General features: G+C 42.7%; 1 protein-coding gene across 1 annotated transcript in view; it reads left to right on the plus strand.

Annotated features, from left to right (window-relative positions):
- Positions 1 to 14,953, plus strand: part of LOC140479611 (olfactomedin-like protein 2B) — a 77,218-nt gene that overhangs the window by 40,203 nt on the left and 22,062 nt on the right. Inside the window, exons 5-6 of the mRNA XM_072573459.1 lie at positions 1,297 to 1,519; positions 12,026 to 13,363. Of these exons, the coding sequence (XP_072429560.1) occupies positions 1,297 to 1,519; positions 12,026 to 13,363 (1,561 nt within the window). The remainder of the gene's footprint in view (positions 1 to 1,296; positions 1,520 to 12,025; positions 13,364 to 14,953) is intronic.

A 14,953-nucleotide genomic window follows, 5' to 3' on the forward strand; every position in this document is an offset into this window, starting at 1 on the left:
CTTCTCAGAATCTTATATGTTTCAATAAGATCACCTTTCATTCTTCAAAACTCTAATGAATAATAAAGACCTAAGCTGTGTGGCCATTCTTGATAAGTCAATCCCTTTACACCAGGGATCAGCTTTTGAAATTCCTTCAAAGCCAGTGTTTTATTTTTTAAATATGGGGATTAAAACTGTATGTGTGGTCTCAGTAACACCCTGTACAGTTTTAGCAAGACTTTCCTAAACTGAGGGGTTGGTGAGCTTAGTTGGCTGGATGGCTGGTTTGCAATGTAGAGTAGTGGCAACAGTGTGGGCACAATTCCTTCACCAGGTAAGATTATTCTGAAGGACTTTGCTTCTCAATTTCTCCACTTACCTGACACATGGTGACGCTTAGTATAAATGACCACCAGTCACCTCTCTCTAATGAGAGATCAGTCCTATGGTCTGCTAGGACTATGATGATTTTACATTTACTTTTAAATTCCAAGCCCCTAGCAATTAAGGCCAAAATTTCACTTGCATTCTTAATTACTTGCCGCACCTGCGTGCTAACTTCTTGTGTTTCATGCATAAGAGTACCCAAATCCCTCTGTGCACAAGTCTCTGCATTTAAATAATAGTCTGCCTTTTAATTCTTCTTTCCAAATTGTGTGAACTTACACTTACCGACATTAAACTCCATCTGCCAGGTTTTTTTATATTTGTAACCCCTTGCAGCTTCTTTATGTCCTCATCACAATATGTCCTCTCACTTATTTTTGTATGGTCAGCAAATTTGGATACATTACACTCTACTCCCCACCCCAAGTCATTAAATCTTAATAGTAAATTATATTAGAAGACATTTTACAATGGCTGAAGGTACCTAGAAGCAGGGTTACTGCCCAGTATCACACCTGAAAAGGAGTCTTCTGCCTTAGCATCACTTTGCACCACTTCCCCAGTAAGTAAATGGGAGAACTTAGCCTTCAATTAGCACAGGATCACTTGTTTTACACACATGTAAATTAATGTATTTATGGATTATTCACAATCTGTTATGACATATGACTCCCAGAGTGGGAATTGCATCTAGAGACATTGGCTCCCAGGCAAATATGCTACCCTCTGTAAAAGACCTTCCTGTGAAACTGTTATTCATGATAAATTAACAAAACCATAGAATAAAAAAATTTGTGTGGTATGCTGAGCTAACCAATTTAGAGTCAGTATTATAGACTTTGAATCTGCAGTGTGATTTGTTAATGCTGCTGCGAGCTCTTAACTGGGTGTTCATCCTAATGGCCTCCAATTCTGGTTTGTTTAAAGGAGAGGCACATCCGATTGTTAGCTGAAATGTATGACAAAGAGCCTAGCCAGAAAAGACATAATAATAAAGATACCATAACACCCGCATTATCGCGCACAGAGAAGAAGCGGTTTGAGAGGAAACAGAAGCAGCAGTCCCAAGGGCCAACTATTTTACGAACAACATACTACAAGGCAAAGCCTTCAGAGGAAGCAGGGGATGAAGAGATGGCAGAGGATGAGCGTAAGTGCATATGTTTGAGAACTGGATGAGAGTTTTTAAGTTAAGCATAATTGGCCGTAAAGCATGTTGAAAGATCTTGATATTGTTGAAGATGTGATATCAATACAAGTGTTTTCTGTAATACTTAATAATGGAGTGACAGTAATGGTTCGGAACAGAGGAACACAAATATGCCGTTCAACCCATTGATCCTGCTCTGCCATTAATACAATCAGACTGATCGAACACTTGATCCCCATAGCCCTTTACATTATTGGTAATCAAAAATCTATTAATTTCTCTTTAAATCTCATCATACCTGTGTTTAACATGGAGGAGCACTAATTCATAATGGATGGTAATCATCAGGAGGTTTCTTTCCCTATGTTTGACCTGATGCCATGAGACTTCATGGTGTATGAAGCAACTATTGAGCACTCACAGAGCAACCCATTCCCAGGGCAACTGTACACCACCGTGTTGTATAGTACTCTAATCTGGAGCCATTGTGAGCTGCTGTATATCAGGCTCTGTCTTGTGACTCTGCACCTTCTCTAGACTAACGATCTGCTGCTCCCTTCCTTCTGTCTTTGCTCCAAGAGCAGAGAGTGTGACATCTGCTATTACAGCTTCATCAAACTCAGTGAACAACTAGAGGAAATAACACTGCCATAATTAGAAGTTGAAACATTGCACTGGTACAGTGTTGGACAAACTGCAGCAACTTTTACCTGATGTGTTAAAAAAAAGGAAATTATTAAACTTCATCACCTTGATAAGCATAAAACTAAAACTGTATTAAATTTGCTGAAGACTGGCATCTGGCGACTTGAAAAGGAGGCCAGGATCTTCTTGGTGCATTGATCTTTAGTTTAGAAAAGGCATCATGTGTCTGCACAGGCTAGGTGGGCTGAAAGGCCTGTTCATCTGCTGTATTGTTCTTTGTTTTTTGTTCTATAATCTTCATTGTACACTTTAGAAAAACAACAGTGCTAAATGGGACCAATTTAACACAAATGTAGATACCTAAAACTGACTATTGACATCAACTGAATTATATTCAGTCACAGTTTGTAACTTCAGCATATCCCTGACACTACGGTTCAATGATGAATGTGAGAAAGCATGCGAGGAGCAGCACAAGCTATGCCTAAAAATGAGGTGCAGCCTTGCCATGCTAAACAGTGGAAAGAGCTTGCAATAGAGAATAGCAAACTCCCAACCACCAGATCAGATCAAAGCTTTGCAGTCCTGCCACATCCAGTCATGAAACATAGTGGATAGTTAAGCTAACAGGAGGAGAAGGAGGCCTGCATATCAGTGCTAAGTCTGAAACATTTTCAACTATCTTTAAACAAATTGCCAAGATAATACTGGTGTCCTCCTCAAGTCCCCAGACGCCAGTCTTCAGTTGATACACTCCAAAAAAAAATTCCAAGAAATGGCTGAAGACCTGGATTATTTTAAAGGCAGTAGGCCCTAACAGCACGGTGGCTCAGTGGTTAGCACTGCTGCCTCACAGCGCGCGGGACCTGGGTTCAATTCCTGCCTTGGGCAACTGTCTGTGTGGAGTTTGCACATTCTCCCCGTGTCTGTGTGAGTTTCCTCCCACAGTCCAAAGATGTACAGGTTAATTGCCCATAATGTTAAGTGCATTAGTCAGGGGTGAAGATAGGGGAATGGGTCTGGGTGGGTTGCTGTTCGGAGGATCAGTGTGGACTTGTTGGGCCGAAGGGCCTGTTTCCACACTGTAGTGAATCTAATATCTAAATAACATCCCAGGTAGAGAACTGAAGATATGTTTCTGAACAAAACGTGTCCTGAGCCAAACCATCTGCAAAGGCATCTACCCTGCAATGAAAGTTGTGAATTTTGAGCTGAAAGGAGGTCACTGCTTTTAATTAAATATTCCACGTCTTCAATTAACCTTGGACACTGTTCCCCTCATGTTTAAAGAAACAAAGCAAACATTTTTGAACTAAGTCTATAATTCTACTGAAGAGAAATTCTGTTCAACCTGTAACAGCTTTACTATTAATTTTGTAATCATGACACTTTATTTAGTTTTTACCTGATTTCAGTATGTGGGCAACATGAGCAAAGATGCATTTACAGTCCGTCAAGTGTTCCATAAGGTGCTAGTGGGCAGCATCTTTGAACTTCACAATTCACATATTGTTGATGCTCTGTGGTGCCTTTGGGCAGCGAATTTCAATGTCACAGGAATATGCAGCTGCCTAAAGATGAAACATGACTATGTATTATATAGAGTCATAGAGATGTACAGCACGGAAACAGACCCTTTGGTCCAACTTGTCCACGCCAACCAGATATCCCAACCCAATCTCGTCCCACCTGCCAACACCTGGCCCATATCACTCCAAACCCTTCCTATTCATATACCCATCCAGATGCCTTTTAAGTATTGCAATTGTACCAGCCTCCACCACTACGTCTGGCAGTTCATTCCATACATGTACCACCTTCTGTGTGAAAAAGTTGCCCCTTAGATCTCTTTTATATCTTTTCCCTCTCACCCTAAAACTATCCCCTCTAGTTCTGGACTCCCCCACCCCAGGGAAGAGACTTTGTCTATTTATCCTATTCATGCCCCTCATGATTTTATAAACCTCGATAAGGTCACCCCTCAGTCCCGACATTTGTAGGAGGATTTTATGCTGAGTTCATAGCATTCAAATGTTGAATTAGGATTGAGAGGTTCACATAGTAGGAGCAATTAGGAATTAACAAGGCCTCAAGTGTGCCTGAATTCCCTGAAAGGTTCACTGACTCCAAAGTTCTGCAACTTTCTGTGATTGAACCAAACTGCTCACAGCCTTGGTATCCTTTTGGCCTCATCCATCCCTGGTTCAGCCCATCCACTGCTGAAATCCTCTGTTACCTCTGGTGTCACCCATTCTGATCCTCTTCTGCCCAGCATCCCACCCACCATTGTCCAGAAACTTGATCACATCCAAAACTCTACTGCTCAGATCCTAAGTTTCATCCATTCATGACGCCGGTGGTTGCAGACCTAAAATAGTTCCTGGCTCGCAAAATCTCAATTTTCATCTGTTTATCTCTGTAATCTTTCTCTGCCCGACAACTACCTGAGGTCCCTGCACTCTCTCAGATCCCCAACTTTAATCAGAGCACCATTGTGGGCTGTGACTTCAGCAGCCTTGGCCCTTAGCCCTCAAATTTTCCCCTTTAACCTCTCTGCCACTTGCACTTTCTTGAAGATGGTTGTTAAAACCAACCTCTTTCACTAAGCCTTCGGTCATCTATCTAAATATCACACTATGTGGTTCAGTGTTAAATTTTGTTTGATAATGTGCTTCTGGAGTGTGTTTTTGGTTACTTTACTGCTTGAAAAGGCAGTATGTAACTATAAGTTGCTGTTGTGTATCCAGAGACAACTGTGGACCTATGTTCATGCAGTGCATTAAAATAAGTTTAGAACATTTTTTAATAATCAAGGCAGCTAACATTGATGTGTCAAGACACTTCTGCTTTCTCCCTACACCAGTTGTGGGGCACCGGGCAATATTTAGTATATTTAGTGAATACATGCATTGCAAACTAAATTTGCAAGATAATAAGATTAGATACTGCTAAAATGTACATGCACAGAATAAATTGGAAACTAGCATTGAAGTAGGCAAACACTAAGGGGTACATAACGTGCTGTCTGTCTGCATCTTAATGTTTTAGTGCTTTTTATTCATTCATTCATGGGAAGTGAGCACTGCTGACAAGGGCAGCGTTAATTGCTTATTCCTAATTGCCAACATGAATCACTGCATTTCATTTGATTAATGTGCCTGCATTTAGGGAGTTCAAAATGTTTACATAACGGCAGTGAAGGAATACAATGCAGTTCCAAGTCAGGATGGCCTTGAAGGGAAATTTTCAGATGGCGGTGTTTCCATTCTTCTGCTGCCCGTGACTTTCTAGATGGCAAAGATTGAAGGGAGCTTCGTGAATTGCTGCAGTGCATCTTGTCAACACTGGTACAACTGAGCTTCAGCCATTCTTGCTCTCTGCTGACCGATATGACAGCATGACAATTCAGTAAAACATGGCACAAGATCTCTAATGAACATGACAGCCTATTTGTTGGTTAACAAGTGAAGAGACATGTGCAAAATGAGGAGACATGTTCATTATATTTGTTCCAAAAATTCTATGTAGTGAAATGGTGACATTGGCAGGTGGCAGAGGGAGTGACTATGTAAAGGTGTGGGTCAGGTGCTGATCAAAGGACTGTTTTGTCCTGTATTCTGTTGAGCTTTTTCAGATTTGTAGGTGCCTCACTCATTCAGCCAAGTGGAGAATATTCCATTGTGCCCCTGACTTCAACCTTTTGGTTCTGGGACTCAGGAAGTGAGCACTTGCCAAAGAATTCCCAGTTTCTAGCCTACTTTTGTAGGTGAGGCGTTTGTATGGCTAATAGGTTTCTGGTCAATGCTGACCCTTATGATGTTAATGGGAGGAAATTCAGACATGGTAATCCTGTTGAATATCAGGGAAAGGTGCGAGCCTGTCTTGTTGGAGATCATCGTAACTTGAATTATGAGATGTGATCATACTTGCATTAATCAGGCCAAGCTTCAATATTGTCCAGATGCATAATAATCAGGCATAATCAGATTCAACCCCAGTCTTCAAGTTTAGATCTGATACATGTGTCAATGGGCCCAGGCTGACCCCAAAGCAGTGGTATTGTGAACAGGAATACGATTGATGGCTGATATTCCACCAAGTGGCACACAATGGGTTAAAGCTCAGAGATTTAAAATAAAGCAGTTTGATAATACACATAGAAAAGAAATAGCTACATTTAAGTGGTGCAGTTCTTGCTATAACATGCTTTGTGGCCAGTAAAGTCCATTTGAAGGGTGATCACTATTGTTACAAGGCTGATGCAATAAATAACTTGGACACAATATGGTTGCATAAAGGGTAAATGAGGCAAATTTCCAGCTCATCTGTTGTTTTCTGGATATGTTGGCTGAGGGATAAATGTTAGATAGATAAAGGTTGGATTTGCTTGCTTATCTTTAAATAGTGACATGGGATCTTTATTCCGAATATGCAGGCAACACATTGCTTGAACACAAATGAAAAGCGAAAAATTGCAGATGTTGGAGATCTTGTTAAATTGACCCATTTTAGTGGGACGTGAGCCAACATTTATTGCCTGTCCCTAGTTGCCCTTGAGATGGTGGTGGTGGTGGTGAGCTGGCTTCTTGAACTGCTGCAGTCCACCTGCTGTGGGTTGACCCACAATGCCATTCAGGAGGGAATACCAGGATTTTGATCCAGCAACAGTAAAGGAACAGCGATGTATTTCCAAGTTAGGATGCTGAGTGGCTTGGAAGGGAACTTGAAGCTGGTGGTGTTCCCATATATATGCTACCCATGTCCTTCTAGATGGAAGTGGTTGTGGGTTTGGAAGGTGCTGTCTGAGGATCTTTGGTGAATTTCTGCAGTGCATCTTGTAGATAGTACACACTGCTGTTACTGAGTATCGGTGGTGAGGGAGTGGATGCTTGTAGATGCAGTGCCAATCAAGTGTACAGCTTTTTCCTGGATGGTGTTAATCTCCTTGAGTGCTGTTGGAGCTGCAGCCATCCAGGCAAGTGGGGAGTACGCCATCACACTCCTGTCTTGAGCCTTATAGATGATAGACAGGCTTTGGAGAGTCAGGAGGTGAGTTACTCGCCACAGTATTCCTAGCCTCTGGTCAGCTCTTGTAGCCATTGCATATATTTGGTGAGTCCAGTTGAGTTTCTGATCAATGCTAACTCCCAGGATGTTGATAGTGGGCGATTCAGTGATGGTAACAACATTGAATGTCAAGGGGCCTTGGTTAGATTGTCTCTTGTTGGTGTTAGCCATAGCCTGGCATTTGTATGGCACGAATGTTACTTGTCACTGGTCAGTCCAAGCTGGATATTGTCCAGATCTTGTTGCATTTCAACAAGGACTGCTTCAGTGTCTGAGGAGTCGCAAATGGTGCTGAACATTGTGCAATCATTGGTGAATATCCCTACCTCCTACCTTATGATGGAGGGAAGGTCATTGATGAAGCAGCTGAACATAGAACAATACAGCGCAGAACAGGTTCTCCAGCCCTCGATGTTGCGCCAACCTGTGAATTAATCTAAGTCCACGCCCTTACACTATCCCATCATTATCCATATGCTTATCCAAGGACAGTTTAAATGCCGCGACTATGGCTGAGTTAACTACATTGGCAGGCATTCCACACCCTTACCACTCTCGGAGTAAAGAACCTGCCTCTGACATCTGCCTTAGATCTATTACCTCTCAATTTGCAGCTATGCCCCTTCATAGAAGCTGATGTCACCATCCTGGGAAAAAGACTCTCACTGTCCACCCTTATCTAATCCTCTGATCATCTTGTATGTCTCTATTAAATCCCGTCTTAGTCTTCTTCTCTCCAATGAGAACAGACCTAAGTCCCTCAGTCTTTCCTCATAAGACCTTCCCTCCAGACCAGGCAACATCCTGGTAAATCTCCTCTGCACTTTTTCCAATGCTTCCTGTAATGGGTCGACCAGAACTGCAAACAATACTCCAAGTGAGGCCGCACTAGCATTTTGTACAGTTGCAGCATGACGTCACGGCTCCAGAAGTCAATCCCTCTATCAATAAAACCTAACACACCATATGCCTTGTTAACATCATTATCAACCTGGGTGGCAACTTTCAGGGATCTATGTACATGGATACCAAGATCCGTCTGCACATCCACACTGCCAAGAATCTTTCCATTGACCCAATACTCTGCCTTCCTGTTATTCTTCCCAAAGTGCATCACCTCACATTTATCTGCATTGAACTCCATTTGCCACCTCTCAGCCCAATTCTACAGTTTATCCAAGTCCCCCTGCAACCTGCAACATTCTTCCACACTGTCCACTACTCCACCGACTTTAGTATCATCTGCAAACTTACTAACCCAACCACCTATGCCTGCATCCATGTCATTTATAAAAATGACAAAGAGCAGTGGTCCCAAAACAGATCCTTGTGGCACACCCCTAGTAACTGGACTCCAGGCTGAATATTTTCCATTATCCACCACTCGCTGCCTTCTTACAGAAAGCCAGTTTCTAATCAAAACTGCTAAATCACCCTGAATCCCATGCCTCTGCATTTTCTCCAAATGCCTACCATATGGAACCTTACCAAATGCCTTACTGAAGTCCATGTACACCACGTCAACTGCCATATCCTCATCCCCACATGATTGGTCACCTTCTCAAAAAACTCAGTGAGTATTGTGAGACACGACCTGCCCTTGACGAAACCATGTTGACTATCTCCAGTGCTTGCTAGATGACTACAAATCCTACCTCTTATAATCCTTTCCAAAATTTTTCCTACAACAGATGTAAGGCTCACCGGTCTGTAATTACCTGGATCATCTCTACTGCCCTTCTTGAACAAGGGCACAACAATTGCCCTTGTCCTCCGATCCTCTGTAGGCAGTTACGACTCAAAGATCAAGGCCAAAGATTCTGCCATCGCCTCCCTAGCTTCCCAGAGAATCCTTGGATAAATCCCATCCGGCCCAGAGGACTTATCTACTTTTACACCTTCTAGAGTTGATAATACCCCCTCCTTACTAACCTCAATCTTTTCTAGTCGAATAGTCCGTATTTCAGTCTTCTCTTCTACAATATTCTGAGGGAAAATAGATGAGAAATATTCATTTAGCACTTCTCCAATCTCCACAGGATTCAAACACAATTTCCCACTTCTGTCTTTGACTGGCCCTATTTGTACCCTAGTCATTCTTTTATTCCTCACATACCTATTGAAAGCTTTTGGGTTGTCCTTTATTCTACCTGCTAAAGACAGCTTATGTCCCCTCCTTGCTCTTATTAACTCTATCTTTAATTCCTTCCTAGCTAATCTGTAACTCTCAATCACCTCATCTGCAACATCTCGTCTCAAAGTCACATACACCTCCCTCTTCTGCTTAACAAGAGATACAATTTTGTTAGTAAACTGCAGTTCCCTTACCTTATCACTTCCTCCCTGCCTGACAGAGGGATACCTATCAAGGACACGCAATATCTGTTCTGTAAATCAGCTCCACATTTTGATTGTCCACATCCCCATTTTGCTGCCCCATTTCATGCCTCCTAAGTCTTGCCTAATCGCACGATAATTGCCCTTCCCCCATCTATAACTTTTGCCCTGTGGCACATACCTATCCCTTTCCATCGCTAAACTAAATGTAACCGAATTATGGTCACTCTCTCCAAAGTGCTCACTTACCACTAAATCAAACACGGCTGGTTCATTACCAAGTACTAGGTCCAGTGTGGCCTCCCCTCTTGTCGGCCCTTTGACATACTGTGTTAGGAAACCTTCCTGTACACATTGGACAAAACCTGATCCATTCGATGTACTAGAGCTAAAGCATTTCTAATCTAATTGGGGATGTTAAAGTCTCCCACAACGACCACCCTGTTCCTTTCACTCCCACCCGGAATCGTTTTGCCAATCCTCCCCTCCACATCCCTGGAACTCTGCAGAGGCCTATTAGAAATTCCCAGCAGTGTGACCTCTCCTGTCCTGTTTCTAACCTCAGCCCATACCACCTCAAAAGACGAGTCCTCATCAAAAGTTCTTTCAGCCACCATTATACTATCCTTGACTAACAGAGTCACACCTCCCCCTCTTTTAGCACCTTCCCTGATCTTAATGAAAGATCTAAACCCTGGGACCTGCAACATCCATTCCTGACCCCCTCTATCCATGTCTCCGAAATGTCCAGAACATCGAAATCCCAGGTACCTGTCCATGCTGCAAGCTCACCTACCTTGTTCCGGGTACTCCTGGCCTTGAAGTAGACACACTTCAAACCAGCTTGCAGTCTGTCAGCACACTCCTATGACAGTGAAATCCTGTCCATGTACTCCCTACTCACATCCTCCTGTGCACTGGAACTACACCACAGGATCCAATCCCCCTGCTGAGCTAGTTTAAACCCACCTGAATAGCACTAGCCTCATGGATGCCCAGTCTTGAGTTGCTAGATCTGACAGTGCCACATAAGACGATGGAGGTTATTCTTAATGTGAAGGCGGGACTTGGTCTCCACAAGGACCGTGCAGTGGTTGCTCTTATCGATACTGTCATCGACAGATGCAGCTGGCAGATTGTAAGGATGAGGTCAAGTATGTTTTTCCCTCTTGTTGTTTCCCTCACCATCTGATGCAGACCGAGTCTAGCAGCAATGTCCTTTAGGACCTCATCAGCTCGATCAGTAGTACTGAGCCACTATTGGTGGTGGACATTCAAATACCCCACCTAGAGTACATTTTGTGCCCATGCCATCTGAGATAAAACAAAATGCTTGAAAAATTGAGCAGGTCTCGGAGCAGTTGTGGGGAGGGCAAGTGTTAACATTTGAGTCCAGTTACTTCTTTGGAACTGAAGAGAGGTATAAAAGTAATGGGTTTTATGCTATTGAGAAAGAGGTGGAGAAAGTTAAGAAGAAGGGCAGGACAGGGAAAGGTGAGGGGAGATTGAAGCTCAAAGGAGTCATAGATAAAAAGACAAAGGGGTTATAGAGAAAACAAAAGGCAGGGTATGTGCTCAATTGACTGAAAGCAAAATATTAAAATGGAGGACAGAGTTCACCTTCTGAAGTTCTTGAACATCATATTTAGTCCAGAAGGTTGTAAAGTGCACCTGCACACAGTTCTGAAGAATAATCATATCGGATTTAAAAGATCAACTCTGTTTCTCCCTCCACAGATGCTGCTAACCTGTTGAGTTTCTTCAACATTCTCTGTGTTTATTTTAGTGTAATCAATGTAGCTGTTGGTGTCTGTGGAGTTGTAATGGATCTTAGTGGATAGCCTATCCCAGGAGCTGGGAGACGAAAAAGGCAAGAGCTAGAGATGGACAGAGGAAAGTGGAATTAAGTCAGATCAACCATGATTCCATTGAATACCTGAGAGGCTGAATGGCTTATTTGCGCTCTTGTTTTTATGATCTTATGACAATACTTACATCATTGGAATGTTTAAGAAATTCAGTGTGACTAACTGGTGAAGCATTTTGAGAACTTTTGATTTTAATTGATGCAAGGATTTGCTTCATTTTGACTCCTTGCAACCAACACTTGTTTCTGGGAAATTGAATTTGAGGATTTGAAAAGACTCCATGTTCTGGAAATCTTCAAACCTGTACATAGTTCAATATTATAACCTGTAGAAAATGCCCATAATCAAAGTCACTGTCATTTCGAACAGCTTTGAATCAGAGCCAACATAAGTCACATTGCAATCACCTTGAAGGGATTTGTGATTTTGAAAATACAATTTCTTACTGAATGTTGCGTTGAAATTAAAAATAGAAAATACACACCATTAGTTTACTAAAGAAAGAGAATTAAGACAGATCACTGTCATAGGGAGGGTTTTCTATCAGCTCTTCAGTTCAATTTAACTGATTTTTTTTGTTTGTTAACAGAAGCCAGCTCTGCGAGTGGTGAAGACGCAACTCTACTATTTTTGGACGATCAACTCATTAAACACATGGAACAAGTGATTAACATTTCTCAGGCACCAAATCCTGCAGTGGAACCAGTCACAAAGATCAATCCAGAGGCAGCAACAACATCAAGACAACAGATGAATCTCTCTGCTGCTGCTAGTCCTATTCCTATCATTGCTTTTGCAGGTCCTGATATGACTGCTATCACTAGCAATACTAACATGACCAACTCTTCTGCAACCATCCTAAGCAGACACACTGCAACACCCAACCAATCCAATACCACTAGCCCTACAAGTGCAACCAACACCACTACTTCTGACACATTTACCACCAAAACTCTTGCTTCTGGTCTCTCTATGCTCTCCACAGCAATCACACCTTCCAACAACATTCCAAATTCCATCACGACGAATGCAAGTCATACCTCAACTGCACAACCTTCTGCCAACACCACAGTGTCCCTTCAACCACCCAGCTCTGCTCCTGTGTCTAGTGCAGGCATCTCCACAATTCTCAGCAGCGAGGTTCCTATTGCCATTCCCATCATTTCCATTGTTGATCCTTCGAGTACTGCAGCCCCCATCAGCACTGCAACCACAACCTCAAGCCCCCCACCTACTTCAGCCATCACAACTGTTGCTGCTGCCCTCATTACTACAGCAGCCACTACAAGCACTGCACCTCCAACAACAGCTACAACTGTGAGCACTACAGTCCACTCTACTACGAGCACCACAGCCCCCACCACTACAAGCACCACAGCCCCCACCACTATGAGCACCACAGTCCCCACCACAACCAAGAGCACCACAGCCTCCACCACCATAAGCACCACAGTCCCCACTACAACAGTCCCCACCACCACAGTCCCCACCACCACAAGCACCACAGTCCCCACTACCACAGTCCCCACCACCACAAGCACCACAGTCCCCACTACCACAGTCCCCACCACAAGCACCACAGCCTCCACCACCATGAGCACCACAGTCCCTACTACCACAACAACCACTATACCCACCACTGATGTTCCCACCACTGAGCCTCTGACTACTGCAGTCACCACCACAACCAATGTACCCACAACCACCAAACCCACAACAACCACTGTGCTTACCACAACCACCATACCCACCACATCTCCAATCACTACGACTGTTAGCACAACCACCACTCAAAGGGCAACCACAACGACAACTACACGTTCTCCAAAATCCAGAATAACTTCTTTTGCCAGAAGGAGGTCGCAGATAGAGGTCACACGGAGGCAGCGTGTGAGCCACAAGCCAAATAATAGCTACAAAAGTTTTGGTAAGTGAATCACCCATCAACATTGAATCTAGATTTTATGGCAGCAAAGACCACCCCAATTGTTGAGAAATCTGCTGTACTTTGACAACTGAGATGGTTGTGATGGTTCTTTTCTTTTTATCATTTTATTCGCTGACCTTGCGGACAGATTTATGGATGGTCAGTGAAATAAATAAAAAACATGAAGACAGATCCCAGATAGACACAAACAGATCAGACAAAACATTGATGGATAGATAACCTTATTTTGAAATAGATAACCCCAGAATGGTTTCTTCCATTGCAGATTGTCTGAAAGTCAAACAGCACAGAAACAAATCCTTTGGTCCAAAATGTCCACGCTGACCAGACATCTCAATCTGACATAGTCCCATTTGCCAGCATTTGGCCCATATCCCATGAAACCCTTCCTCTTCACATACTCATCCAGATGCCTTTTAAATGATCTAATTGTATCTGTCTCCACCACTTCCTCTGGCAGCTCATTCCATACACGCACCACCCTCTTTGTGAACAAGTTACTCCTCAGGTCTTTTAAAAATCTTTCTCCTTTCACCTTCAACATATGCCCTCTAGTTTTAGACTACCCCACCTTCGGAAAAAGACCTTGGCTATTCACCTTATCCGTGACCCTCTTGATTTTATAATCTTCTATAAAGTCACCCCTCAGCCTCTGATGTTTTGGGGAAAAAAAAGCCCCGCCTATTCAGACTCCCTCTGTAACTCAAATCTCTGGACACTGTGCTGATTCTCTGATTCTATACGGAAAGTAATATTCCAGATGTGGTCGAACCAGTGCTTTGTATAGCTTTCGCAAGAGTTTTATCCCTTAATATTCTTGTCCTCTGCATATGAAAGCCAGGGTAGCATTACCGTTTATGATTAATTTAATCTCTGTCCATGACTTTGCAATGCACATAGACTTCTATTTCTTGACTAAAAATAAGATACTGCAGATACTGGAAATCTGAAACAAACACCAAGAATTCCAGAGAAACTCAGCAGTTTGGCAGCATCTGTGAAGAGAAAAACTGAGTTAATGCTGAGTGTATTAGTGATTCTTCTTCAATTGAAGAGCTATACAGGACTCGAAATGATAACTGAGTGTCTCTCTTCTCAGATGCTGCCAGACCTGCTGAGCATCTCCAGCATTCTCTGTGTTAGCTTTTGACCCCTATTCCTCTGTGGGCCTTCACCGTTCCTAACTTGTCATCATTGAGACAGTACTTTGTTCTAATCATTTTTAGGTCCACTTGCCAATATGGATTAATGCCACAGATATTGACCATTCAATTAATATATTAATACTTCTTGGTAATTTTATGCTTCCATCTACACTGCTTACAGTGTTGAGTACTTCAGTGCAAACTGGGATATTCAGCTGTCTTTACTATTACCTAAGTCTTTAATAAATCATGAGTAGTCAAGAGCCCACTTGTTAGTCACATGTGCCCATTAAATTACTTGCTTATTATCCTTAACTCTGTCTTTTGTTGCTAAGCCAATCTACTGCACTCGATACATTGAGCTTCAACATAAGTTAACATCTCTTCTGAGGGCTATTATCAAATATCTTCCACAAGTTGACAT

This window comes from Chiloscyllium punctatum, chromosome 7, assembly GCF_047496795.1.
Source record: "Chiloscyllium punctatum isolate Juve2018m chromosome 7, sChiPun1.3, whole genome shotgun sequence".
Classification (NCBI taxonomy): domain Eukaryota; kingdom Metazoa; phylum Chordata; class Chondrichthyes; order Orectolobiformes; family Hemiscylliidae; genus Chiloscyllium; species Chiloscyllium punctatum.